The sequence below is a fragment of the Mesoplodon bidens genome, assembly GCF_964165515.1.
Source record: "Mesoplodon bidens genome assembly, chromosome: 18".
NCBI lineage: Eukaryota > Metazoa > Chordata > Mammalia > Artiodactyla > Ziphiidae > Mesoplodon > Mesoplodon bidens.
Genome location: NC_138175.1, coordinates 18602831 through 18627915, shown reverse-complemented (window position 1 = coordinate 18627915; position 25085 = coordinate 18602831). Strand labels below are relative to the sequence as shown.

Below are 25085 nucleotides of genomic sequence, written 5' to 3'. Positions count from 1 at the left end.
AGTTGGTTGTGGGATTTCTTTCCCAGGAGCCTGCCCACGGTGGTGGGCGTGGGGCGTTGAGCGTTTACCTTTAGAGCCAGTTGAGCAGATTTAGCAAACGCTCTTGGAAGCAACTGCTTTTCCCATCAATGCTTATTTGTTCTTGATGATGCAAAATGATGCTAGCCTCCATCGAAAGAGAGAAAGCCTCCTCTTGTAAGTGCTCTCAGACAAGAGAGCACTTGTTTTGGAGTCATCTGCAAATGCATGTGACCGGGAGACTCTGTGGGAAATGCCTAACTTGTGCAGCCTTGGCGTCCAGCTGTTCTTTGGGGCCATTTGAGGGGTTGTGTTCCAAATGTCAGAGGCAGAGGGCCCAAGCTTTTCCAGCACAGCCCACAGTTGGAAATGGTGCAAGCCTCATATTCGTTCTTTGTGTTGGAGAAGAGGTTTCCAGACCTTGTTCATGAGTTAATGAATGATTCAAAATTCCAAGCTCCACGCCGGCTTCCCTTGTTTCCACAGCCGATGTCAGCGCGTTTCCGTGTCATCTAGCACTCAGGAAATACTGCGCCCAGATTGATGCATGCTTCTATCTAGGTTATATTCTTGTACAGAGAGTCACTCTCTGGTTTCAGCAACCTACCTTTGTGCCCAGCGTGGGTTTGCACCCATCTCACCTTGCTCTCAACTTCCCCTGGAGCCTCTCTCCTCCCTCAAGCCAGAACAGTTTTATTTATTTTTATTTATTTATTTTAATCATTTATCTATTTTAAAATTAATTTTTATTAGAGTATAGTTGCTTTACGATGTTCTGTTAGTTTCTGCTGTACAGCAAAATGAATCAGTTACACGTATATGTACATCCCCTCTTTTTTAGATTTCCTTCCCATTTAGGTCAGCAAGGCAGAACAGTTTTGGCCTAGTGGATCAACCAGCCTTGGCTGGTCCTGGGTGTGTGAATCTAACTTCAGAGACTGGCTCTCTGACCTTGAGCAAGTGACTCAAGCCTTTCTGGGCCTCAGGGGCTCATCAGGATCAAGGGGATTAAAAAAACCCCACCGGCTTCATAGCAATTTAGGAGTCAGTGTTTGTGAGGTGCTCAGCATAATGCCACTCGTAATGACTATCATTAGATTGAATATTTACTCTTCTAATTATTGTTAATTAAGAATTATTGGTTAAGCTGTGACAAAGCAAGAGAGAGGCATGGACATATATACACTACCAAACAGTAATGTAGATAGCTAGTGGGAAGCAGCCGCATAGCACAGGGAGATCAGATGGAGGGGTGGGAGGGAGGGAGACGCAAGAGGGAAGGGATATGGGAACAGATGTATAACTGATTCACTTTGTTATAAAGCAGAAACTAATACACCATTGTGAAGCAATTATACTCCAATAAAGTTGTAAGAAAGGAAAAAAGAATTATTTATGGCCTGTCTTTTCCCTCTCCACTTTTTCATAACTCTGACCTTGCGTTATTCGGTGAATGGATTGAGTCTTTTTTGAACCCTGGGTCTTAGACTCATGGAGTCCTCCTCAAAGGAAATCCTAGCAACTACTTTATTTTTTACAGATTCATTGAGATGTAATTTACATACCATACAATTTACCCATTGCAAGCATGCAGGCAGATGATTTTTATAAATGTACACAGCTGTGGGGCCATTGCCACAACCCAGTTTTAGAATACTTTTATCACCTTCCAAGTTCCCTTGTGCCTGTTGGCAATCAAGCCCACACCCACCCCAGCTCCAGGCAACCACTGATCTGCTTACTGTCTCTAGTTTTCTAGAATTTTCATATAAATGGAATATGTCTTTTGTGTGCTTTTTAAAAATACCCAGGCCTGGGCCCTGCCCCAGACTAACTGAATCCTATCTCCAGGGCTGATAGTCTTTTGCAGACTTTTGTCATTTTCTTTAACTTAGCATAATGCCTTTAAGGTTTATCTATGCTATTGTATTTTGTTCCCTTTTAAACATTTATTTATTTATTTATTTATTTATTTTTGGCTGTGCTGGATCTTTGTTGCTGTGCACGGGCTTTCTCTAGTTGCGGAGAGCTGGGGCTACTCTTCATTGCAGTGCGCGGGCTTCTCATTGCGGTGGCTTCTCCTGTTCTGGAGCACGGGCTCTAGGCGCACAGGCTTCAGTAGTTGTGGCTTGCGGGCTCTAGAGCGCAGGCTTAGTAGTTGTGGCACACAGGCTCAGTTGCTCTGCAGCATGTGGGATCTTCCCGGAACAGGGCTCAAACCCATGTCCCCTGCATTGGCAGGCGGATTCTTAACCACTGCACCACCAGGGAAGTCCCTTTTGTTCCCTTTTATTGCTGAGTAGCTATACCATATTTTATCTATCCTAATAACTATATAGTTGGAATTTTTTTTGATGGGAAAATGGGGAGACAGAAGAAAATTGGGAAAGAAGATCTTTAAAAATATGGTAGTGTTCATACCCTAATTTTAGAAAAGCAGAGGATATCATGAGGTGCAGATTAGGGGAAGTAAGCAAATCAGGAAAGGGGTGGACCAGGATCTGAAGCATTGATGGTGGCTTCTCTGTGTGATTGGGACCACGAGTGCTTTGTGCTTTTGGCTCTTCTTTTTTTATTTCTCTCTTTTTAAATTTTTTGGTAATAGTTTTAGAGATATAATTCATACATCATACCTTATACCCATTTAAAGTGTAGGATTCGGCCAAAGCAATCTTGAGGGAATCAGAGGAATCTGATTCCTGGAGGAATCAGACTCCCTGACTTCAGACTATACTACAAAGCTATAGTAATCAAGAAAATATGGTACTGGCACAAAAACAGAAATATAGATCAATGGAACAGGATAGAAAGCCCAGAGATAAACCCATGTACCTATGGTCAACTAATCTATGACAAAGGAGGCAAGGATATACAGTGGAGAAAAGACAGTCTCTTCAATAAGTGGTGCTGGGAAAACTGGACAGCTACATGGAAAAGAATTAAATTAGGACACTCCCTAACTCCATACACAAAAATAAACTCAAAATGGATTCAAGACCTAAATGTAAGACTGGACACTATAAAACTCCTAGAGGAAAACATAGGAAGAACACTCTTTGACATAAATCGCAGCAAGATCTTTTTTGACCCACCTCCTAGAGTGATGGAAATAAAACAAAAATAAACAAATGGGACCTAATGAAACTTAAAAGCTTTTGCACAGCAAAGGAAACTATAAACAAGACAAAAAGACAACCCTCAGAATGGCAGAAAACATTTGCAAACGAATCAACAGACAAAGGATTAATCTCCAAAATATATAAACAGCTCATGCAGCTCAGTATTAAAAAAACAACCCAGGGCTTCCCTGGTGGCGCAGTGGTTGAGAGTCCGCCTGCCGATGCAGGGGACACGGGTTCGTGCCCCGGTCCGGGAAGATCCCACATACCGCGGAGCGGCTGGGCCCGTGAGCCATGGCCGCTGGGCCTGCACGTCAGGAGCCTGTGCTCCGCAACGGGAGAGGCCACAGCGGTGAGAGGCCTGCGTACCACAAAAAAAAAAAAAAAAAAAAAATCAAAAAATGGGCAGAAGACCTGAATAGACATTTCTCCAAAGAAGACATACAGATAGCCAAGAGGCACATGAAAAGCTGCTCAACATCACTAATTATTAGAGAAATGGAAATCAAAACTGCAATGAGGTATCACCTCACACTGGTTAGAATGGGCATCATCAGAAAATCTACAAGCAACAAATGCTGGAGAGGGTGTGGAGAAAAGGGAACCCTCTTGCACTGTTGGTGGGAATGTAAATTGATACAGCCACTATGGAGAACAGTATGGAGGTTCCTTAAAAAACTAAAAATAGAACTACCATATGACCCAGAAATCCCACTACTGGGCATATACCCAGAGAAAACCATAATTCAAAAAGACACGTTCACCCCAGTGTTAACTGCAGCACCATTTACAATAGCTAGGTCATGGAAACAACCTAATTGCCTATCGACAGATGAATGGATAAAGAAGATGTGGTACATGTATACAATGGAATATTACTCAGCTATATAAAAAAGGAATGAAACTGGGTCATTTGTAGAGACGTGGATGGACCTAGAGACCGTCATACAGAGTGAAGTAAGTCAGAAAGAGAAAAACAAATACCATATATTAACGCATATATGTGGAATCTAGAAAAATGGTACAGATGAACCAGTTTGCAAGGCAGAAATAGAGACACAGGGGCTTCCCTGGTGGTGCAGTGGTTGAAAATCTGCCTGCTAATGCAGGGGACATGGGTTCGAGCCCTGGTCTGGGAAGATCCCACATGCCGCGGAGCAACTAGGCCCGTGAGCCACAGCTACTGAGCCTGCGCGTCTGGAGCCTGTGCTCCGCAACAAGAGAGGCCATGATAGTGAGAGGCCCGTGCACTGCGATGAAGAGTGGCCCCTGCTTGCCACAACTAGAGAAAGCCCTCACACAGAAACGAAGACCCAACACAGCCAAAATTAAATAAATAAATTAAAAAAAAAAAGAGAGAGACACAGATGTAGGGAACAAATGTATGGACACCAAGGGGGGAAGGTGGTGTGGGGTGGTGGTGGTGTGATGAATTGGGAGATTGGGATTGGCATATATACACTAATATGTATGAAATAGATAACTAATAAGAACCTGTTGTATAAAAATAAATAAATAAATAAAATGAGATGCCAAAAAAAAGAAAAACGGGAAAAAAAAAGAATGGTCCTTGGTGCCACTTGTTGCCAGGCTGCATCCTCATTAATAAATAAATAAATGAATAAATGAATAAATAAAATAAGTGTAGGGTTCAATGGCTTTTCGATATATTCACAGTTGCGCTACCACAAACAATTTTAGAACATTTTAATCATCCCAGAAAGAGATCCCTTGCCGTTACCTGCCACCCCCTGGCTCTCCCCCTACCCACCCCCCAGCCCTAGGCAACCACGAATCTATTTTTCAGTCATAGATTTGTCTATTCTGGGTATTTCATATAAATTGAACCATACGGTTCATGGTCTTTTGTGACTGGTTTCTTTCTCTTAGCATAATGTTTTCAATGTTCATCCATGGTGCAGCTTGTAATAGTAATTAATTTCTTTTTATTGCAGAGTAATATTCTGTTGTATGGTTATACCACATTTTGTTTGTTCTTCAGTTGGACATTTGGTTTGTTTCCACTCTTTGGCTGTAATGAATAATGCTGCTATGTCATCTGTGTTTTGTCACTTTTTTCCCTCTAATATATGCAAGGTACTGCTTTTGAAATTCAAAACAAAAGACTAAGATTTGGGGGAAAAAAAGATGTGGGTAACAAAAGCACCCTGATAAGAAGTGACTAAGGAATATGATGAGTGTGTTTTTTCCTATCACGTTAGCATCCAACAGCCCACAGTAAATGGAAGGGAAATCACTGAATGTGCTTGCGTCCTACTGTAAGAGAGACAGAGGTGGGGAAAGAAAGAGGCCTTGAAACCCAGAAGACCAGACCAGGCCGAGGAGAATCAGGACAATGCAGGGGTTCCGACTGTGGGTCTTTGGACCAGCCAGATCTGCGTTTGAATCCCAGCTCTGCCGCTCATTGCCGTGTGACCTTGGGAGAGTCACTTAATATCTCTGAGACTTTACTGATAAACCATAACAACCTCATTGGTTGTTATGATAAGTTATTTTGCCTCTTGCCTCTCCTAGGGAAGCCTTTGTAGGATCATTCTCCACCCACTGGGTGCTCCAAGCGCCTGGGGGAAGGTTTAAAACATACCCATGCTGGGGCTTTGCCAGCCTTGGAGAACAGTTAGCCTGGGGCATGGCCCAGGCCTGGTTATTTTTTTTTTTTTTTTTTTTTTTTTTTTTTTTTTTTTTTGCGGTAGGCGGGCCTCTCACTGTTGTGGCCTCTCCCCTTGCAGAGCACAGGCTCCGGATGCGCAGGCTCAGCAGCCATGGCTCACGGGCCCAGCCGCTCCGCGGCATGTGGGATCTTCCCAGACCGGGGCACGAACCCGTGTCCCCTGCATCGGCAGGCGGACTCTCAACCACTGCGCCACCAGGGAAGCCCTGGTTATTTTTAAAAAGCTCCCCAGGAGAGTCTCTGTGCAGGACATATTACACTAGACCCTGGATGGAGATGAGGTTAGAGGTATTTTGGTCAAAGTGCTTTATTTCACAAGTGGGCGACCGAAACCTGGAGAGCCCTTTCCGGGGCACTGGGGCCTAGGACCCAGTCCCCCACCCCAGGTCTGTCGGCCGACCCTTCCCGTGAGGGGCCAGCAGGAGGGGGAGGGAGAAGGGCCCTCCCTGGCCTTGGGGAACCCACCAGAAAGGAAAAGTGGACAGTATCTGTGGTGTGGAAGGGAGGCTTTTCTTTCTCATCAATAAGCAAACAGTTCCTGGAGTTGCCCAACCTGGCCAGAGGAATGTTTGCTGGGTTGCATCCGGTGGGAATGATCAATTATCACCTTTATTCAGGTGAGTAGGGTGTTTGTGTTTTAACAGGCAGCGCAGGGATAATAAAACTCCTCCAATTTAGTGTGTAAGCCAGAGGGCTTGTTCTTTTTGATGAAACCAAACCAGTTTCGCTCCCTGTGAGGGCGAAGAGGTCCCTGTCCACCTCTGCAGCAGGCAGGTGGTGGTATTCACTTGCTTCCCCTGCCTCCCTTTTTTTTTTTTTTTTTTTTTTTACGGTACTCGGGCCTCTCACTGCTGTGGCCTCTCCCATTGCGGAGCACAGGCTCCGGACGCGCAGGCTCAGCAGCCATGGCTCATGGGCCCAGCCGCTCCATGGCATCTGGGATCTTCCCGGACCAGGGCACGAACCCGCGTCCCCTGCATCGGCAGGCAGACTCTCAACCACTGCGCCACCAGGGAAGCCCCTGCCTCCCTTTTTTAAGTGAATGGAGATGAGGCTCCTTGGCAGTTAGCTTCCACCCTGGAAAACTGAAGCCAAGCCTTCGGTCTCGGACTTGAGCAGAGAAGCCGCCCCTTCTTCTCCAGCTGAGCCACCGGAGCCCCACCGAGGCAGGAATATTGAGATTAAACAGAGTGAGGTTTTATCAATGGGCTCATTTCTGAACCGTCCAGGAGAGGCCTGGAGAGGCAAAGGATTTAAACCTGAACTCTTTTCTGGCCTTGATCTCAAGGAGGGGAAGGGGACTGGGGAGACCCTCTGGCCTTTCTAGACTGGAACGACAGGAGCCAGCGCCACTCCTAGGCCTTAGTGGGACCCACATGCTAGTGTTACTCTCATTCCACTAGAATGTGAGCCCCAGGAGGGCAGGGATCACTACCTGTTGTGTTCACGCCTGGGTCTTCAGCACCAGAACGGGGCCCAGCACAAGAGGGTGTGCAGTGCCGAGCAGGCCACGACACTCTGCTCCTTGCTGCCCCACGCTGCCACGTGGCTCAGTCCCTTGCCCTGGCACGCAGCCAGAAGCTGGGACCATCTTCTTCAAATGCCTCTTTTTGAGGCCTTCCCTAAATGCCCTTTATTAAATTGCCCCCTCCAGCCCTGCTGCTGCACAGAGCCTTGGAACCTCCTTACCTGCTTATTTTTCTCTGTTAACACTTTTCATTACTGACACTTTATTATTATTATTATTATTATTTTTTTTTGGCCGTGCCACACGGCATGTGGGATCTTACTTCCCCAACCAGGGATCGAACCCGCACCCCTTGCCCTGGAAGTGTGGAGTCTTAACCACTGGACCACCAGGGAAGCCCCTGACACTTAATAATTTATTTTTTAATTATCTCTTCCCCATTGGAATGTAAGCCCCACGAGGGCAGAACTGTGCTTTGTTCACTGCTGTATTTCCCAGGCCTTAGAATGATGCTTGGCAATGAGTAAGGGCTCTGTAAATATTTGCTGAAGAAAGAATCCTTGAATCAGTCCCTTGAAGGAAATGAGGATGTCTCCTTTTACAGAATGGGGAAAATGATGCTCAAGGGAAGTCAAAGTAACTTGCCTACAGTGGCACTTAAGAAGCAAAGCTGGGATGTGACTTTAACTCAGTTTGACCCCGTTCACACAGATGTAAAACCATAAAAGTATTTGCACTGGCTTTTAACCAACTGTGGAAGTGCCATTTATGACATTTTTCATGGGGCTGATTACGATCAACATCCATGCTGTTTGCTGTCTGAGAACTAAAACAGTGCTAGCCCAAGCAGAAACACGATCTGGGAGCAAACATGCGCTGCCGGAGTGACCCAGGCGGCATGAGTAACCTTAAGACAAAGGGGGAAGAATCCAGGGTGATGGATCACCCCTTCATCCTGTGGGCTCCCCCTTGCAGGGGCCTGGGCTAATTTGTCCTTCATCTGCAACCTCACTGTTTTCTCTGCGCACTGATGCTCCCCTCTCCACCCCAGTGTTTTTTAATTTAGTTATTTTTATTTATTTATTATTTTTGGCTGCGTTGAGTCTTTGTTGCTCTGCGCAGGCTTTCTCTAGTTGTGGTGAGCGGGGGCTACTCTTCGTTGCGGTGTGTGGGCTTCTCATTGTGGTGGCTTCTCTTGTTGCGGAGCATGGGCTCTAGAGCACGGGGGCTTCAGTAGATGCGGTGTGTGGGCTCAGTAGTTGTGGCACATGGGCTCTAGAGCACAGGCTCAGTAGTTGTGGTGCATGGGCTTAGTTGCTCTGTGGCATGTGGGATCTTCCTGGAACAGGGCTCAAACCCGTGTCCCCTGCATTGGCAGGCAGATTCTTAACCACTGCGCCACCAGGGAAGCCCCACCCCAGTCTGTTTTGATGGAAACAGAAGTGGAGGAGACTTTGGTCCTTGCGTCCCACCCAGGCAGCGCCCGTTGTTGACATCTGTTTTTAGGGTGTGAGTTAAATGAAGATGGAGTCCACTTATAATTTGTTCTGGGCAAGGACATGCTGGGAGGCTGGGAGAAAGAACAAAATAAGCTTCATGAAAATAAACTTCTCATCCCTGGGATCCCATGGGAGCTGCCGGTCTACAAGGGCAATTTGACGGGGTGCGGGTGCCCCAGCCGAGGACACCCTGGGAGCACAATGCACGGGCTCTGTGAACACACCTGCAAGTTGTGCTTGCACAATGTGATATTCTGAGCTGCTCAACTTCCCCAGAAAACTGTCTGGAAGTTAAGTTGGCTGATCAGGGGAGCTCTGATTTATTTCAGCTTATGTAACATGGTGGCCTAAGGGGGAACATTCTTGAATCTAAAGTTTAAAACTTCCTCCTTTGCTTGGCTGCCTGACTGTCCTTACGTTTTTCTGAGGCCCTGGAACTGGATTTCCAAGGTGCCACATTCATTCAAAGAGAGAGAGGGAGGGAGTGAGTGTGTGTCAGGGGAAGATGGGGTCAGGGAAACTCAGCTATTTTTATTGTGCTTACTCTCCACCTGTCCCATTCTGTTGTGTGAACTAACTTCCCTGTGGCCATTCAGCTAGCAACTAGTCTCGCAAATGGTTCATCAAACCAAGAGACAGGCTGCCTGGTGGTTAAGTCCTGGTGGGGCATCAGACCACAGGCTCTGCCACTTCATAGCTGTGTGGCTTGGCCAAGTCTCTTCACTGAGGCTTCTGAGACTGCTTCCTTGTTTAGAAGCTAGGGCTGCTGGAGTCTACCACCCAGGGCCGCCACTATGTGTAGTCAGGCTATTAGGCTGTGTTACTGTCCATAGTTCTCAGTAGCAAACGGACACACATAACTGGAGACTTACCGGGACTAAGAAGATAGCTTTCCTAGTGCAACTTGAATCTCTTCAACATCCCCCGAGTGTGGACAAACTGGAGGCCTCATCATCCTTTCCCTTCCTTTTTTTTTTTTTTTTTTGCGGTACGCGGGCCTCTCACTGTTGTGGCCTCTTCCATTGCGGAGCACAGGCTCTGGACGCGCAGGCTCAGTGGCCATGGCTCCCGGGCCCAGCCGCTCCGTGGCATGTGGGATCTTCCCGGACCGGGGCACGAACCCGTGTCCCCTGCATTGGCAGGCGGACTCTCAACCACTGCGCCACCAGGGAAGCCCCCTCCCATTTTTTAAACATAAAATTATTTTTCTGCTGAGCGTGGGTGCCCATTAAACTTGGGATGGTTAGTAAATTTGTGGACACCACCAAAGGAAGACATCCTAGAATCGCCCAGTGCCATCAAAGAAAATGGAACCTAGAAAGAAATTTTCTAGGACGTGGTACCCATGGAGAATTGTGGCTTTGTGGCTGGAGTTACAAACACTGCTGCTTACTGGTGAGAAGGGACTCCTGCCCAGCTAGGTGACACACGTCTGTCTCCTCAGGGTGCCTTTCATCCATCAACTTAGACTTCTTGTCCTTTATCTTGAGTATTTAAGTTAGAAACCAAGGCCCTTGATTTGGGGGTACACAATGGTAGTGTGGCCCCAGGACCTCCAGGAGCCTCAGAAGGCTCTCTGATCTTGCCCTCGGGGTTGTGTAGGTAATTTTCTCTTCCAACGCTGAGGTCCAACGGTCCTTGAAACAAAGGTAAATGCAGTGTTCTTTGGTGTTAGCTATGGAAAATGCCTTCTGAGGAGTGGGAGACAACCCGTAAGGTACCCCTTTGTGTGTGATGTGGGGAAAACACTACTTTCAAGTAGTTGCTTCTAAGAGACTGGGTTATCCCACTCGTTAGCAGATAACTCAACTATGGTTAGCAGGCCCCGTCCTTCTATCTCCCTGAAATATATGGAGGCTTAGGAGACTGTCTTGTTCCTACCCACTCACATTCCAGCTGGGTGGGGGTGGGAGAAGAAACGGGATCCTTCAAGCAGGACTGTTCGTGGCACAGTGGCAATTCCAAGCAAAGAATGTTGCTGAGCGCTCAGAGCCTGCCCCAGGACCAAAAAGCTTTTCGTGGACTTGGGGTTACTTTTTCTTTGAACTTCAGTCGTCTCTTGCAGAGTGAAGAAGTAGTAGATTAAAGCTACTACTTCTGCCAGAATTGGCAAGAAAATGGGGGCACTTGTAGGATGAATAACAACAAAGAAGAGTCACAGTGCGTTAAAGATACTTTTTAAGTCACTCTTACTTTTGTTGTTTTAAAAAGTAATTTACTGTAATTGTAACGCACCGTATAATACAGAAACATCTAAGGAAAGCACGTTTTAAAAAACTGCCTCCGGGCTTCCCTGGTGGCGCAGTGGTTGAGAGTCCGCCTGCCGATGCAGGGGACACGGGTTCGTGCCCCTATCCCGGAAGATCCCACATGCCGCGCAGCGGCTGGGCCCGCGAGCCATGGCCGTGGAGCCTGTGTGTCCGGAGCCTGTGCTCCGCAACGGGAGAGGCCACAGCAGTGAGAGGCCCGCGTACAGCAAAAAAAAAAAAAAAAAAAAAAAAAAAAAACTGCCTCCAATCGTACTTTTTTCAATCTTCCCTCCACCTCCACTCAAGTTACTGCTAACCTCCTGCTGTGTAGAATTCCTCCTGTTCTAGAATGTCTTTTTTCATTTTTGTTTCTCCATAATAAGTATTCCATCCCCATTTTGCATATGGGAACAGTGGTGAAGAACACTCACGTTGGAATCTGACAGCCCGGCCCCTCCTCCCACCAGCCTTTAATTCAGGGCAAAGAAAATAGGGATGGTGATGCCTATACCAAAGGGTGACTGCGGGCAGGGGATTCAATCTGAAAACTGGATTTAAAGAGCATAGGGCAGGCTTCCCTGGTGACGCAGTGGTTGAGAGTCCGCCTGCCGATGCAGGGGACACAGGTCCGTGCCCCGGTCCGGGAAGATCCCACATGCCACGGAGCGGCTGGGCCCGTGAGCCATGGCTGCTGAGCCTGCGCGTCCGGAGCCTGTGCTCCTCAACGGGAGAGGCCACAACAGAGAGAGGCCCGCGTGCTGCAAAAAAAAAAAAAAAGAGCATAGGACAAGGGTCTGGCTTGTAGAGACAGGCACGAGAAGAATGGTTAGGCACGTGAACTCTCAGACTGCCTGGGTCCCAATCCTCATTCTGCCACTTAACTAGCTGCCTCAGTCTCTCCATCTCTAAAAAGGGGATGCTGCTGGTAGCAACCTCGAAGTGTTCTGGGATGACACGAGTTAATATTTGTAAAGTGCTTCGAAGAGAGCCTGACCCATAGTGTTGTCACTTGTTTAAATATTAAGAAAATAGTGAATAAAAGGTAGTTGAAGCTGTTAGTTGAATGTGTAGTTTTTGATGCTGATAATGATGATATGGTGTTGAAAAGATCTTCCCGTTTAGAGATGGCCATTGGGTTCTTGGCTCTCGTCACTGGGATTAGGTTTCTAAACCAAGTGACCAAATAACAAGTTTAGGAAAGGACAAGCTGACTTAAAGAATACTTCATCCTTTGCTAGCTTTATTTTTGTTTAACTTTTTAATGTGGAAATGTTCAAATATACCTAATCCCCATGTACTGATCCTCTGGTTTCTACAGTTCGCTATTCTTGTTTCCTCCTCCATGCTAGCATTAGTGTTCACCGTACCCTGAGATGCTGCCTAGCCCTTGCCAGGGTTGAAAGCAAGCTTCCCAGAGCCTTCCCGGAGCTGGAGATCCCCTTGGTCTTTCCTATCATTTCTAGTTTGTCAGCCCAGAGGCTCAGGTTGCACAGAAAGGTAATGAGCACCTGGAAATTCAGGTTGAGCCTGCCTGTCATGGGCACACTACTTCTGTCACTTCTCAAAGGGCGGAGCTTAACCACCATTCGGACGAGATGCCCCAGAGCAGGTTAAGAGCCTTGCATTAAGTTATTTGCAAAACCATTTTCATTTTTTCAGGCCACCACCCTTGGCAAGTCCAATCATGCTTGTCCCAACTGCCCAGATTTGGGCTGGCTGGGAAAAGGAATTCAGTGTGAAAAATGAGGGCAGCTCTTGTTACCTGCTAATATGACAAGCCCCCAACACAGTCCGGTGCCTCCATTACTTCTGCTGGGGTGGGGTTGGGGGAAGGTTATTAGAAAAACATTTTGTTTTGGTAGTTTGAAAAGAAATTCCTATTTTAGACTTAAAGGGTAGTGTCTGCCCATCCTTTAAGGATTTTGTGTTTCTTCTTGCTTCTTTTGTCATTTTTTGGTTCATCTGTTCATTTAGCAAATGCTTGTCCTCTAGCTTGTCTACTCAAATGCACAGAAATCACCCTCATCCCCTTCCACTTGCTTTGTTCTTTCACTTTCGAAATGTGATCACATTCACTGTCTTGGTTAATCCTCACAAAACCCGGAAGAGGTGTGCTCGCTCAGTGGTGGAATCCTTCAGGATCCAGTAGAGAAAACTGAGGCCCAGAGAGGTTAAGCATTTTGCTTAAGGCCACTCAGTAAGAACATGGCAGGGAATTCCCTGGTGGTCCAGTGGTTAAGACTCCGCGTTCTCACTGCTGAGGGCCCGGGTTCAATCTCCAGTCGGGGAACTAAGATCCCACAGGGCTCAGTTTCTTCATCTTCAAATTAGGTATAATCATGGTACATATCCTCCTGCCCCCAGACATGGTCTTACTTTATCTGGCAAGGGTGGGGCTGTTGGTTTCAGAAAGGTTTGCAAGGGTGGCCCCTAGTGGAAGAAATGAAAACTGCAGTCTAGACATCATAACTGGCTTTAGGGCTTTCTGACAGAGACCTGATCCTTACGCATGTAGAGGTGTCTAGCCGTGCAAAATTGGCACAAAAGTAGGAATTTTTATAAAAGATCTCTTGGACAAAATCGAACGCCCACTGGAGGAATGAGGCGGCGATTATTTGAAAGGGAGGAGAACTGGCCAACTTGAGAGTTTCCCAGAAAGAACTGTTTTATCGACTGTTCCTTCTGCCTGAAAGGCCCTTGAGCCAGGTTTCTGCAAGGCTGGCTCCTTCAGGTCTCAACTAAGATGCCTCCAACTTCACAGAGGCCAGCCCTCACCATCCAGTATAAGTTACACCCTCCCCACACCTTCCTCTTCCCCTGTCACTCTTGTATCACCTTCTTTAATTCCTTTATATATCTAGCATTTGTCACTACCTGAGATTTGGTTTTGTTACATGTCCATCTCTTCCACAACAGTGTAAGCTCAAGGGGAGCAGGTGCCTTGTCTATTTGTTCACAGAATTTTTTTTTGTTCTTAGAGCCCAGCACAGTTTCTGACAAATAGTTTGATGGAAGCCTGTTGAACGAATGAGTCTTTTGGGACTCTGATGTTTAGTGCAGACACTTTTCACCACAGCTTCTCCAGCATTGGGTATTAATACTTTTAAAGTTTTAATACTTTAAAAACTACAAAACTTTAAATAGTTTTGTCTCTAAGCCACTGATCCTAAGTTCCCCCACCTAAGTAGTTCTCTTCTGTCTTTTGCATTTGTCTTGCTGTGTTGTATGTTCAGGTAGAAGACTTTCCTATGAAATCTTCACTGTCTCCCCTAACTGACAGTGATGAGTTTCTCCACTGGGCCTCAGATTGCAAGCAGGCATTTCCTCTCAATGCCTCGGAAAATAAGCATATAATCAGTACTTAATGAATATCACAATTATCTATGTCTTTTGTGGAAAATTGAATAAATGATTAACCAAAGCTACGTTTGTTTTAAATTTTTTATTTTATAGTGTCTATTATGTGCTAGGCACTGTTCTATGTATCTTTTTTTTTTCTTTTTTTTGACCATGTCACGCGTGTGGAGTCCTAACCACTGGATTGCCAGGGAACTCCCATGTTCTATATATCTTAAAACAAGCCTAGTAGGTAGTTGCTATCGATGACTTCATTCTACAGATGGGTAGACTGAGGCATGGAGAGATTCAATGACTTGTCCAAGGTCACAGAGCTAATAAGCAGAGCTGGGACTTGAGCCCCACCCTTGCCAGGGAAAATAAGACCATGTTTGGAGGCTGGAGGGTAAGCACCATAATTACCCTCATTTTGAAGATGAAGAAACTGAGGCTCAGAGAAGTTAAAAAATTTGCCTAAGTCCTTACTCTTAACCATGTAGCTGTGATGCCTCCATCTTATTATCTGCCGCTGTTTACTGAAATGTAAACTGTTTATTTAAATGTAGTTAATCCACAGCATCTCACTGTACCTAGGTCTCAAACTTTTGGACTCAATAGATATTCTATCTCAGTTATTTTTCATATCGTCAAGAGCCATCTGAAGGAGAGGCCCTTTTTTGTTTGAAAAGAAGTTACTTTCTAGACAGCTTACTGTTTTCAGTCTCCAAGTAGATGAGAAAAGAATCAGACCACAATTAAGTCGCCCTATAATTGTGAAGAACATAATGATGGCATCCACTACTTTGATATCTTTGCTGTTCTGTCACCAGACTATGATATGTTTTACTTGTGCCTGTTTTGTGTGAGTCGGGCTTTTGGTGGGTGAATGAAGTTTGATTTCTAGAGAAGGAATGCTCTTTAATCTCCTCAGTTTCCTAATCACTGTGATTTATGCCCTGCAGTGAGTTTTGAAGGATGCACCGGTCTACCAAAGACAGTCTATGTTTCTGATGACACCCGATTCAAAGTGGGCACAGATGGCGTGGTTACAGTCAAACGGCCTTTACACCTTCATCATCCAGAGATGAGTTTTCTTGTCCATGCCTGGGACTCCACCCGCAGGAAGCTCTCCACCAAAGTGACCCTGAAGGCAGTAGTGCACCACCATCACCACCACCATCATCGTGTACGTCGGAGTGTTTCTTAGAAGTTCACTATTATTTTAGTATGCTGCTTAATCCAGGTTTCTCTGCCTTGGCACTATTCACATTTGGGGCTGGATAATTTCTTGCTGTGGGTGTGTCCTGTACACTATATGATGTTTACCAGCATCCCTGGTCTTAACCGCTAGATGCTTGCAGCACTCTGCCAGTTGTGACAACCAAAATTGTCTCCAGACACTGCCAATGCCCCCTGGGGGTGGGCAGAAGGGGTGCTAAATAGCCCCTAGTTGAGAACCATTGGTCTAACTGAACGAGTTCTTGCTGTGGATTTTTTTTTGTTGTTGGGTGGATGGCAAGATACACTACCTTATTTCAGCAGGTAGTGTAGAATAGGGGGTAAGGGCATAGATTCTGTCTGGGATTGGGTACCAGCCCTTCTATTTACTACCCGAGTAGACTTGGGGGAGTTATTTAATCTGTCTGTGCTTGAATTTCCTTATATGTAAAATGGGGATAATAATGACTACATGAATTATTACATGTGAGTTGCTGGAACTATGGTAGGCGTATGATAAGTACTCAGTAATTGTTAACTGTTCTTCTCATTCCCGTCCCAGAGGAACAATGAACATGAGTTCAGTTCTCTGGTCGTTTTGCTCTTCATGTCTCTAGTGGAGAGGGCTTGGCAAAGAAGGGGAAGAATCAGCAGGAAGCTTTTGCCTGATTGGACTGTAATCTCCACAAGATCCTTCCCCATTGTATCTGCAGTGCCTGACCTCTGGGCCTGGCACATAACAGGAGCCCAGTAAATACTGAGTGGACAGATGGGTGCATTGGCCACAAATGAAAGGATACATGTCTGCCCAGGTTCTTGGCAAGAATGTCTCGGGAAATTGTTAACCAAAGCCAAATGCCTTTGCCAGTTTCTAAACTGCTCCCATGGCGCTGCCTACTGAAACATCTCTCTGGAGGGCCATTCTAGTTGTATCCCACTATCGCGTTGGGAGCGTGGAAGTACTGTAACTGCCAAGGTCTTTCAGGCTGGCTCTTGCCTTTCGCCCTGAAGACTGTTGAGATTCTAGGAATTTAATAGTCCTGACAGATCTGATTTTTCTCCCTGGTGTAATTGGCCAGACCAGAAAAGCGGGGAACTAAATTAACATAGCTTCCTGACTTAAGTCTCCAATTAATTCCATCATTCATGTAAGTCCAGCCTGGTAAGTTCTTGCTGGGCAGCTGTGTATGGAAATCTCTTATGATCCACAGATGTAAACAAAGTTGGTTTTTCAAATTTTCCTCTTCACCTTTGCCATCTGCCTTCATGATTATGTTCAAATACGTATTATAGAAAAGCACAAATTACAGTGGTTTATGTAAAATAGAGTATTTCTCTTTCAAGTTAAGGCAATTCAGTGGTAAGTTGTGGCCAGTATGGAGACTCTTGTAGTCATCAGGAGGCTAGGTTCTTTCTTTCCTTCCTGTTCTATCATCCTCAGCATAAGGCTTCCATCCTCAACGATACCTCATGATCCAAGATGGCTGCTGGATCTCCATTTATCATACCTTTCCTCTGGATGGTAGGAAGTTGGAAGGGAGGAAGCCCAAAAAAGTATCACTTAGTTGTCCACCTTTTAAAGAAGGCTTTGTGGAATTTTGAAGCAATGTTTCTGCTTACATCTCATTAGTTGGAACTTGGCTTCATGGTCACACCTAGCTACAAGTGTAGTATAGGAAATGTAGTTTTACTTAGGTACATTGTTGGACACAAAATTTATATATATATGGGGAGAGAGACAGAGAGAGGGAGAGAAAGAGATTTTTGTTTTTAAATAAGAAAGAATGGATATTGAGTGGTAGGTGGCAACTCTACCACAGCTGGTTTGAGGTTGACTTTGGTTTGCCCCTAGTTCAAGGGACCCTTGTGGTGCCAGGTGGCCCTACAATGGAAGGGGTGATAATCTTACCTCTCTTTTAATTCATGTAAGAATAGATCCTATATATATCAAAACATCACATCGTACACCTTAAATACAAACAATTTTTATTTTGCCAGTTATACCTCAAGAAAGCTGGGGAAAAAATATAAATAGATCTAAATTTCCAGTTTTGTCTCTTTGGTTGGATGGGTTTTCTTGGTCTGGTATCCTTGTTTTCGGAGGGATGGATCCCATGTTCAGTATGTTTAGGCACGATTCCCTTTAATTTCACACATGAAGGGAATTCCCTGGTGGCCTAGTGGCTAAGATTCTGGGCTTTCACTGCCATGGTCCTGGGTTCAATCCCTGGTCAGGGAACTGAGATCCCACAAGCCATACGGCACTGCCAAATAAATAAATAGATAGATAGATAAATAAATAAATATCTTTATTTTAAAAAACAATAATTTCACACATGAAGATGTTAATGTTATGTTTTGCCAGCACAATGTTCATCATTATTTATTATCATTCTCTGGAAATATTCCATAGTCCTGATGTCAGCAAGGTGTGCTCTTTGCTTTCCTCTTCAATATGGCAAATTAATTTGCATTCATTCATCAAGGCCTGTTTTTTTTGTTTTTTTTTTTTTACCGTGGCTGTGCAAGATGGTCATTTTTAGGCTTAGGATACCGTGTTGAGAATCAGTTTAGTATTTATTCCTGTGCTCAAGTCAAATCCCAAATTCCACTTCATTAAAACCATAACTCAGTGTTTTCCAGCCAGTCCAACCATCGTCTTCATCATTAGCATTTATTGAGCACTTACTATGTTTCAGGCACTATTCTAAGTGCTTTACTGCAATACTAGTATCACGTTTTATCCTTCCAAGGACCCTATGAGGCCGATACTAATATAAGCCTCATTTTAGACGTGAGGAAAGTGTGGGACAGAAAAGTTAAATAATCAGCCCAGGAAGGTGAAGTGTCACAGTGAGGTTACAAAGCCCAGCAGCCTGGCTCCAGAGCCTGCCCTTGGCCAGGCAGGACTGCTTCTCTAGGAGGTTAATGCAGAGGGTGTGTGTTAAGGGGTGTGTGAGTGACTAGTACACAGGAATGCAGGATTGGGAAGGATTTTGTGATGATACCTGGTCATATTTCATGTCTGTCTTGTGCATTTTGAATCACATTTTAAAAGCCAGGAAGCAGGGCTTGACTCTCACTTGACAGACAGGAATGGGTGACTCTGTGGAGGACGGAAGATGGGATTGTCCTGGAACCTTTACTGTGTTACTACCAATCACTTTAGAACACTTAAACAATTTGGAAGATCTTTCCTTCCATCTTCAGCTCTCTTTATTTCCCTGTGTGTGCATAAAGTTATCGCACATGAAAACTGTTCAATACAAGTCTCAAAGGGCACTTTTGGTTCCCATCCAAACAACTTCTGTTAGAACAAATGGAAACCATATAGATATACTAACACAGTGGGATTAAGGGATTAGTATTGATCACAAAGTAGTAAGTTCCCAAAGCTTACTCACTTAGGCTAACTCTACTTTGGAGACCTATATTACTAGGAAAAATATAAAAGAAAAGAATATTAAAAACACCTGACTATCTAATTGTTGAATAAGCTCTGATAGTAAATCATTGGAGCATAATGTCCTGTTAAAAATGACAGGCATGGGACTTCCCTGGTGGCTCAGTGGATAAGACTCCGTGCTCCCAATGCAGGGGGCCTGTGTTCGATCCCTGGTCAGGGAACTAGATCCCACATGCATGCTGCAACTAAGAATTCGCATTCCACAACTAAGGAGCTGGTGAGCCTCAGCTAAGGAGCTGAGAAGCCACAACTAAGGAGCCTGTGAGCCGCAACTAAGGAGCCCACCTGCAGTGACTAAGACCCGGTGCAACCAAATAAATAAAATAAATACATAAATAAAATAAATATTTTTAAAAATGACAGGTGTGAGATAAAGGCTTGAAATAACTCTTAAATAATGTCAAACCCTCAAACCTATCATTGTGTGTGCATAATGATTACTGAACTCTGGACACTAAGAAGGATCAAAAGAGGAAACCGTCTTTCTGATATGGTAAAGGGGTCTGTTGGGTTTTGTTTTGGCTGTTTTATTTTCTTGTTAAACGAAAACCATGCCCTGCCCTCAGAAGGCTGGAGATGCTGACTGCCTAGGTTGTTCAGCCCGTATTATCTTTCCTGAATTATCTCATTTTGTTCCTCATCTTCTTTCCTTTTAGCACTCTCCCTCTGGAACCCAGACAGAAGTGCTCACATTTCCCAGCTCCCACCATGGTCTCAGGAGACAGAAGAGAGACTGGGTTATTCCTCCTATCAGCTGCCCAGAAAATGAGAAAGGCCCATTTCCTAAGGCTCTGGTTCAGGTACAGAAGGAAGTTCTCTATTTCTCTGGGAGGAATTTGGCAGAGAAGGACCAAGGAGAGAAAGGGAAAAGAACCAATGTCAGAATCCTTCCTTGCTAATTCCTTTCTTTCTGTTTTGTCTTCAGATCAAATCTAACAGGGAAAAAGAAACCAAAGTTTTCTACAGCATCACTGGCCAAGGAGCCGACAAACCCCCTCTTCATGTGTTTATCATTGAAAGAGAAACAGGATGGCTAAAGGTGACGGAGCCTCTGGATAGAGAAGCTATTGCCAAGTACATTGTGAGTGTCTCTTAGAAGCCTGTTAATGATGGGGTTACATCCTTTCAAAATTTTTTTGGTCAGCTCACACTGATCATAGATCAGATGTTCTGGACATTTGAAGAGCTTAACTTGATACCTTTAGACCTGTTGATAAGGAGAAATGACAGGAGAACCTGCAAAAATTGGGGGCTGTTCATGTTTTCCTTGTTAGGAATAAAGTGGGGAGAGTCCTGAGGCATCAGACATGATCTTAGACCCAAGATGTCAACCTGTTCTTGGGACTCAAAGTCCCTGACACATAGGCAGAGGCTGGTGATGATGTTGGGGAACAAAAACTACTTCTGGACCTTGAGAGCAGTGTGAGCTTAGGGAAGCTGGGAGGTAATGCGTTGATGCCAAACGCAGGGAAGTCTGCAGGGGGAACGCTAGACTCGAGCAGCCAGAGCAAATTCGACCCTGCTTGGAACCAGTCAGAGTGTTTTAGGCTTCCACCTTTATCTCCTAGGCCTGGCCCCCAGCCCTTATGTGGGAAATGGGGCTCTGAGCTGGTGGATGTGTTCTGCAGCCCATGGTCTCACAGGTCATGGTCTTAACCAGTGTCATGACCTCACTGAAGCAGCAGCACGTGTATGGGGGGGAAGTTCTGTGCTTGGGGGGCAGGTGCGTGCATACTTGAGTGGGATGGAGTGGAGGCTGGGTGGAGCCCACTCTGCTCTGGTTGGACCACTTCTCCCGCCTTGTCTTCCCGAGTAACCCTCACCTGGCTCTTGCAGCTCTTCTCTCATGCTGTGTCTTCAAACGGGGAAGCAATCGAGGAGCCGATGGAGATTGTGATCACCGTGACCGATCAGAATGACAACAAGCCTGAGTTCACCCAGGAGGTCTTCAAGGGGTCTGTCATGGAGGGCGCTCTTCCAGGTACATCCAGCAACAAGGAGATCAACACCCATCAAGACACTTAGATTCTTTGCACCCCCAAGTGTTGGGGCTGGCGTTTGGGGTCAGACCCTTCATATGCACAGAACTTCTTTGGAAGACACTGTGCGTGTAAAACATCCTACCTATAGAAATATGTATAAAATGTTTAAGCCCAGTTTTAAAAAGGAGCAGTTTAAGAACAACCTCCCCTGATTAAGTAACAGATCCTTGTTAGTAGTTTACAGACCCTGTACAATCCTTCCTGATCACATTTTTCCCCTCCTCCATAAAGACAGCCACCACCCTGACTTTTGTGATAATCATTCCCTTGCTTTCATTTATCTTTTACCACGTGTGTACTTACAGTTTTGCCTACTTGGTGACAAACTGTTTTCCAAGGTGGCTGAACCAATTTATACTCCCACCAGCAATATATATCATGGAATTGTTGGACTTCTTTTTGGCCAGTCTGTTGAGTGTCTAGTTATATCTCAACGTAACTTAAAATGGAATTTCTCTGATTATTAATGGACTAAATAAGCATCTTATCATATGTTTGCTGACCAGCTAGGTTTCTTTACAACTTGTCTATTCAAGTCTTTTGCCCTTTTTTTCTCTTGGGCTGTTTGTCTTTTGCCTATTGATTTTTCTTTTTTTTTTTAAATGACAAATTTTATTCCAAAAGGGCTCCAGTAGTACCAGAGACATTGATGTAGAGTTTGAATATTGTTTCAGGTAAAGTGAAAATGGGTAAAATCAATATTTCTAGTTAATATATTTTTAGATAATGTGATTTTAAATGTTTGAGTTAAAATGTAATAAATATTAATGAACTTATTTGAAAAACAGAAACAGACCCACAGACAGAAAACAAACCTATGGTTACCAAAGGGGAGAGGAGAGGGGGATAAATGAGATAAACAACAAGGTCCTACTGTATAGCACAGGGTACTTTACTCAACATCTTGTAATAAACTATAATGGAAAAGAAAAAATGTAATAAATATTAAAAATAGATGTTTTAGGGCTTCCCTGGTGGAGCAGTGGTTGGGAATTCGCCTGCCAGTGCAGGGGACACGGGTTCAAGCCCTGGTTCGGGAAGATCCCACATGCCGTGAGCAACTTAGCCGGTGGTCCACAGCTGCTGAGCCTGAGCGCTAGAGCCCGCGTGCCACAATTACTGAACCCGCAGGCCGCAATTACTGAGCCCGCACGCCTGGAGGCTGTGCTCTGCAACAAGAGAAGCCACCATGAGACGCCCGTGCACCACAAGGAAGACTCAACAAAGCCAAAAATAAATAAATAAAAGAAATTTATTAACAAAAATAGATGTTTTAGTATTTTATCTATTTTGAAAGGTTTATACAGAATTATAGGGGAGTTGTGTTTTTTGGGGTTTTTTTTGCGGTACGCGGACCTCTCACTGCTGTGGCCTCTCCCGTTGCAGAGCACAGGCTCTGGATGCGCAGGCTCAGCGGCCATGGCTCACGGGCTTAGCCGCTCCGCGGCATATGGGATCTTCCCGGACCAGGGCACGAACCCATGTCCCCTGCATCGGCAGGCGGACTCTCAACCACTGCGCCACCAGGGAAGCCCTGTTTTGTTTTGTTTTTAAAGGAGAACCACTTTATTTTGAGTAGTAAATGAACCATTTATAACATAATGAATGTTCCATCAATTTCTTCACGGTTAGTCCAAAGAACAACTACTTTAATTAGAATTTACATTTCACCTTAAATATTCTAAAATCCATCCATGTCAACTTTGGAGTTTTAATCTTGCCTGATACTATGAAATAGGGCAAACCTTGATTGATGGTCAAATTCTTTTTTTACGGTATGCGGGCCTCTCACTGTTGTGGCCTCTCCCGTTGCGGAGCACAGGCTCCGGACGCGCAGGCCCAGCGGCCATGGCTCACGGGCCCAGCCGCTCCGTGGCATGTGGGATCCTCCCGGACCGGGGCACGAACCCGTGTCCCCTGCATCGGCAGGCGGACCCTCAACCACTGCGCCACCAGGGAAGCCCCTCAAATTCTTAATTTTTGCTGTTCAGCCACTTTTCTTGATCTTGCTCTCTGATTCCGTACATTCCAGAGTGTTCAGTGGACTTGCAATAATCTTCCAAGATGAAGGGGAATTTCTTGCTCATTGTTTGCCTGAACTCTTGACTTGTATACATCTTTCTGAACAAAAAATATGCTCCAAAAATGCCCACAAGTTCAGCTACTAAAACTCCTTTAAAGATCTGCTTTGTCAGTGGATCCATAGTACGGGCTATCCTGAGGCGCGTACTCGTGGGGCTGCGCGTGCCTGCCTATTGATTCTTTTTTTTTTTTTTTAATTTATTTTTGGCCATGTTGGGTCTTTGTTGCTGCGCATGGGCTTTCTCTAGTTTTGGTGGGCAGGGGCTACTCTTCGTTGTGGTGCACAGACTTCTTATTGCGGTGCACAGACTTCTCATTGCGGTGGCTTCTCTTGTTGCAGAGCAGAGGCTCTAGGTGCGTGGGCTTCAGTAGTTGCAGTGTGTGTGCTCAGTAGTTGTGGCTCACGGGCTCTAGAGTGCAGGCTCAGTAGTTGTGGCACACGGGCTTAGTTGTTCTGCAGCATGTGGGATCTTCCTGGAGCAGGGATCGAACCTGTGTCTCCTGCATTGGCAGGCAGATTCCCAACCACTGCACCACCAGGGAAGTCCCTGCCTATTGATTTTTGAAGAGTTATTTAGGTATTCTGGGAACTAGTACTTTGTCTGTCACGAGTGTTGTAAATATTTCCTTCTACCTTGAAGGCAACAATCTCAAATGACCATTCTCTCAGGTGGAGCTGTGGCTAAGAAGCCAGTTACAGGAATTTCTGGTATTTTTCCTATTTTATATGCTATTCACTCAGTATAAGAGACATAGCAAAAATGTTTTAGCTTAAGGTTATTTATTCCCCAGACTCCTCACCCACCCTCCCCACCCAGAATATCCTCTGGAAAAGCTGGGTTCTGGGAACACCACTTGCTCGTTTGGTGGAATGCTTTCTTCCTCCCCTAGCGCTTTGGTCAGAATTTTGGAAATTAAAGTGTAGCTTGACTAAATCTTCTCCTTTGCTTCCAGGGACCTCTGTGATGGAGGTCTCAGCCACAGATGCAGACGATGATGTGAACACCTACAACGCTGCCATTGCTTACACCATCCTCAGCCAAGAGCCTATGCTGCCGCATGACAAAATGTTCACCATCAACGATATAACGGGTGTCATCAGTGTGCTCACCACCGGGCTGGACCGGGAGGTCAGGGGTCAAGAGGATCCAGAGGGTATTGAGGGCAAATAGCTCGATCGTCTGGATGACGTAAAACTCTGCCGAGGCCAGTTGCTGCTTAGTATGGTGATGGTTCTGAGCTTTGTATCTAAATATTTGTCCAGAGGTTTGGGGCCAGGCAGGCAGGCAGGTTGGCATTTAAGCAGATGAGAAAATAATCTGTTTCTATGTGATGGGCTGGGCTGTGCCTGATGTGGCTGTCAGTCCCGACTCAGGTGTGTTTCATCTCTACAGAGTTTTCCCACGTATACCCTGGTAGTTCAAGCTGCAGACCTGCAAGGTGAGGGCTTAAGCACGACCGCAAAAGCTGTGATCACAGTCACTGACACCAACGATAACCCTCCGATCTTCAACCCAACCACGGTAATAACCCTGCAACTCCTTAGAGAGTCTCCAAAGGTCCTTGGTTGTTTCCCAGTATCTCATGGGTGAACCCTTTGGAAACGTTTCCCAGACTAGTAAACTTGAAGCTAAAATGCAAGCAGGTCGAGATGTCAGTTGTCTCTGCCCTCCTCAGCCTGGGACCTATTGACACAGGTTTCTGAAGTTGCAAAAAAAACCTATTTTTAGTTTTTTTTTTTTTTAAGGAACCTCCATATAAAGATGTTTAAAAAAATAAAAATAAGGAAAAAAAAAAGCACCTATTTACTCCATGTCCTCATCTTGGTAGCAGATCTTACCAGGTTTTGGTTATTCATTGAACAAATATTCTCTGGGTTTATACCAGGCACTGTCT

The 25085-nt window shown here is 45.2% G+C and overlaps 2 protein-coding genes across 3 annotated transcripts in view; one reads left to right on the top strand and one right to left on the bottom strand.

Moving 5' to 3' along the window:
• Positions 1 to 25085, top strand: part of CDH1 (cadherin 1) — a 92817-nt gene that overhangs the window by 47017 nt on the left and 20715 nt on the right. For both annotated transcript variants that reach the window (XM_081215237.1, XM_081215236.1), the window contains 6 exons: positions 15344 to 15567; positions 19722 to 19865; positions 19991 to 20146; positions 20902 to 21046; positions 24144 to 24319; positions 24584 to 24712. In XM_081215237.1, coding sequence (XP_081071363.1) covers positions 15344 to 15567; positions 19722 to 19865; positions 19991 to 20146; positions 20902 to 21046; positions 24144 to 24319; positions 24584 to 24712 — 974 coding nt within the window. The remainder of the gene's footprint in view (positions 1 to 15343; positions 15568 to 19721; positions 19866 to 19990; positions 20147 to 20901; positions 21047 to 24143; positions 24320 to 24583; positions 24713 to 25085) is intronic.
• Positions 22889 to 23345, bottom strand: LOC308605334 (protein CEBPZOS-like). The gene has a single exon (XM_081215242.1). It carries the CDS (start codon positions 23309 to 23311, stop codon positions 23081 to 23083), a length of 231 nt encoding a protein of 76 aa, XP_081071368.1. The 5' UTR covers positions 23312 to 23345; the 3' UTR covers positions 22889 to 23080.

Excerpts from the sequence above, each read along its gene's own strand:
- LOC308605334 (XM_081215242.1), bottom strand. The coding sequence starts at position 23,311 with ATGGATCCACTGACAAAGCAGATCTTTAAAGGAGTTTTAGTAGCTGAA.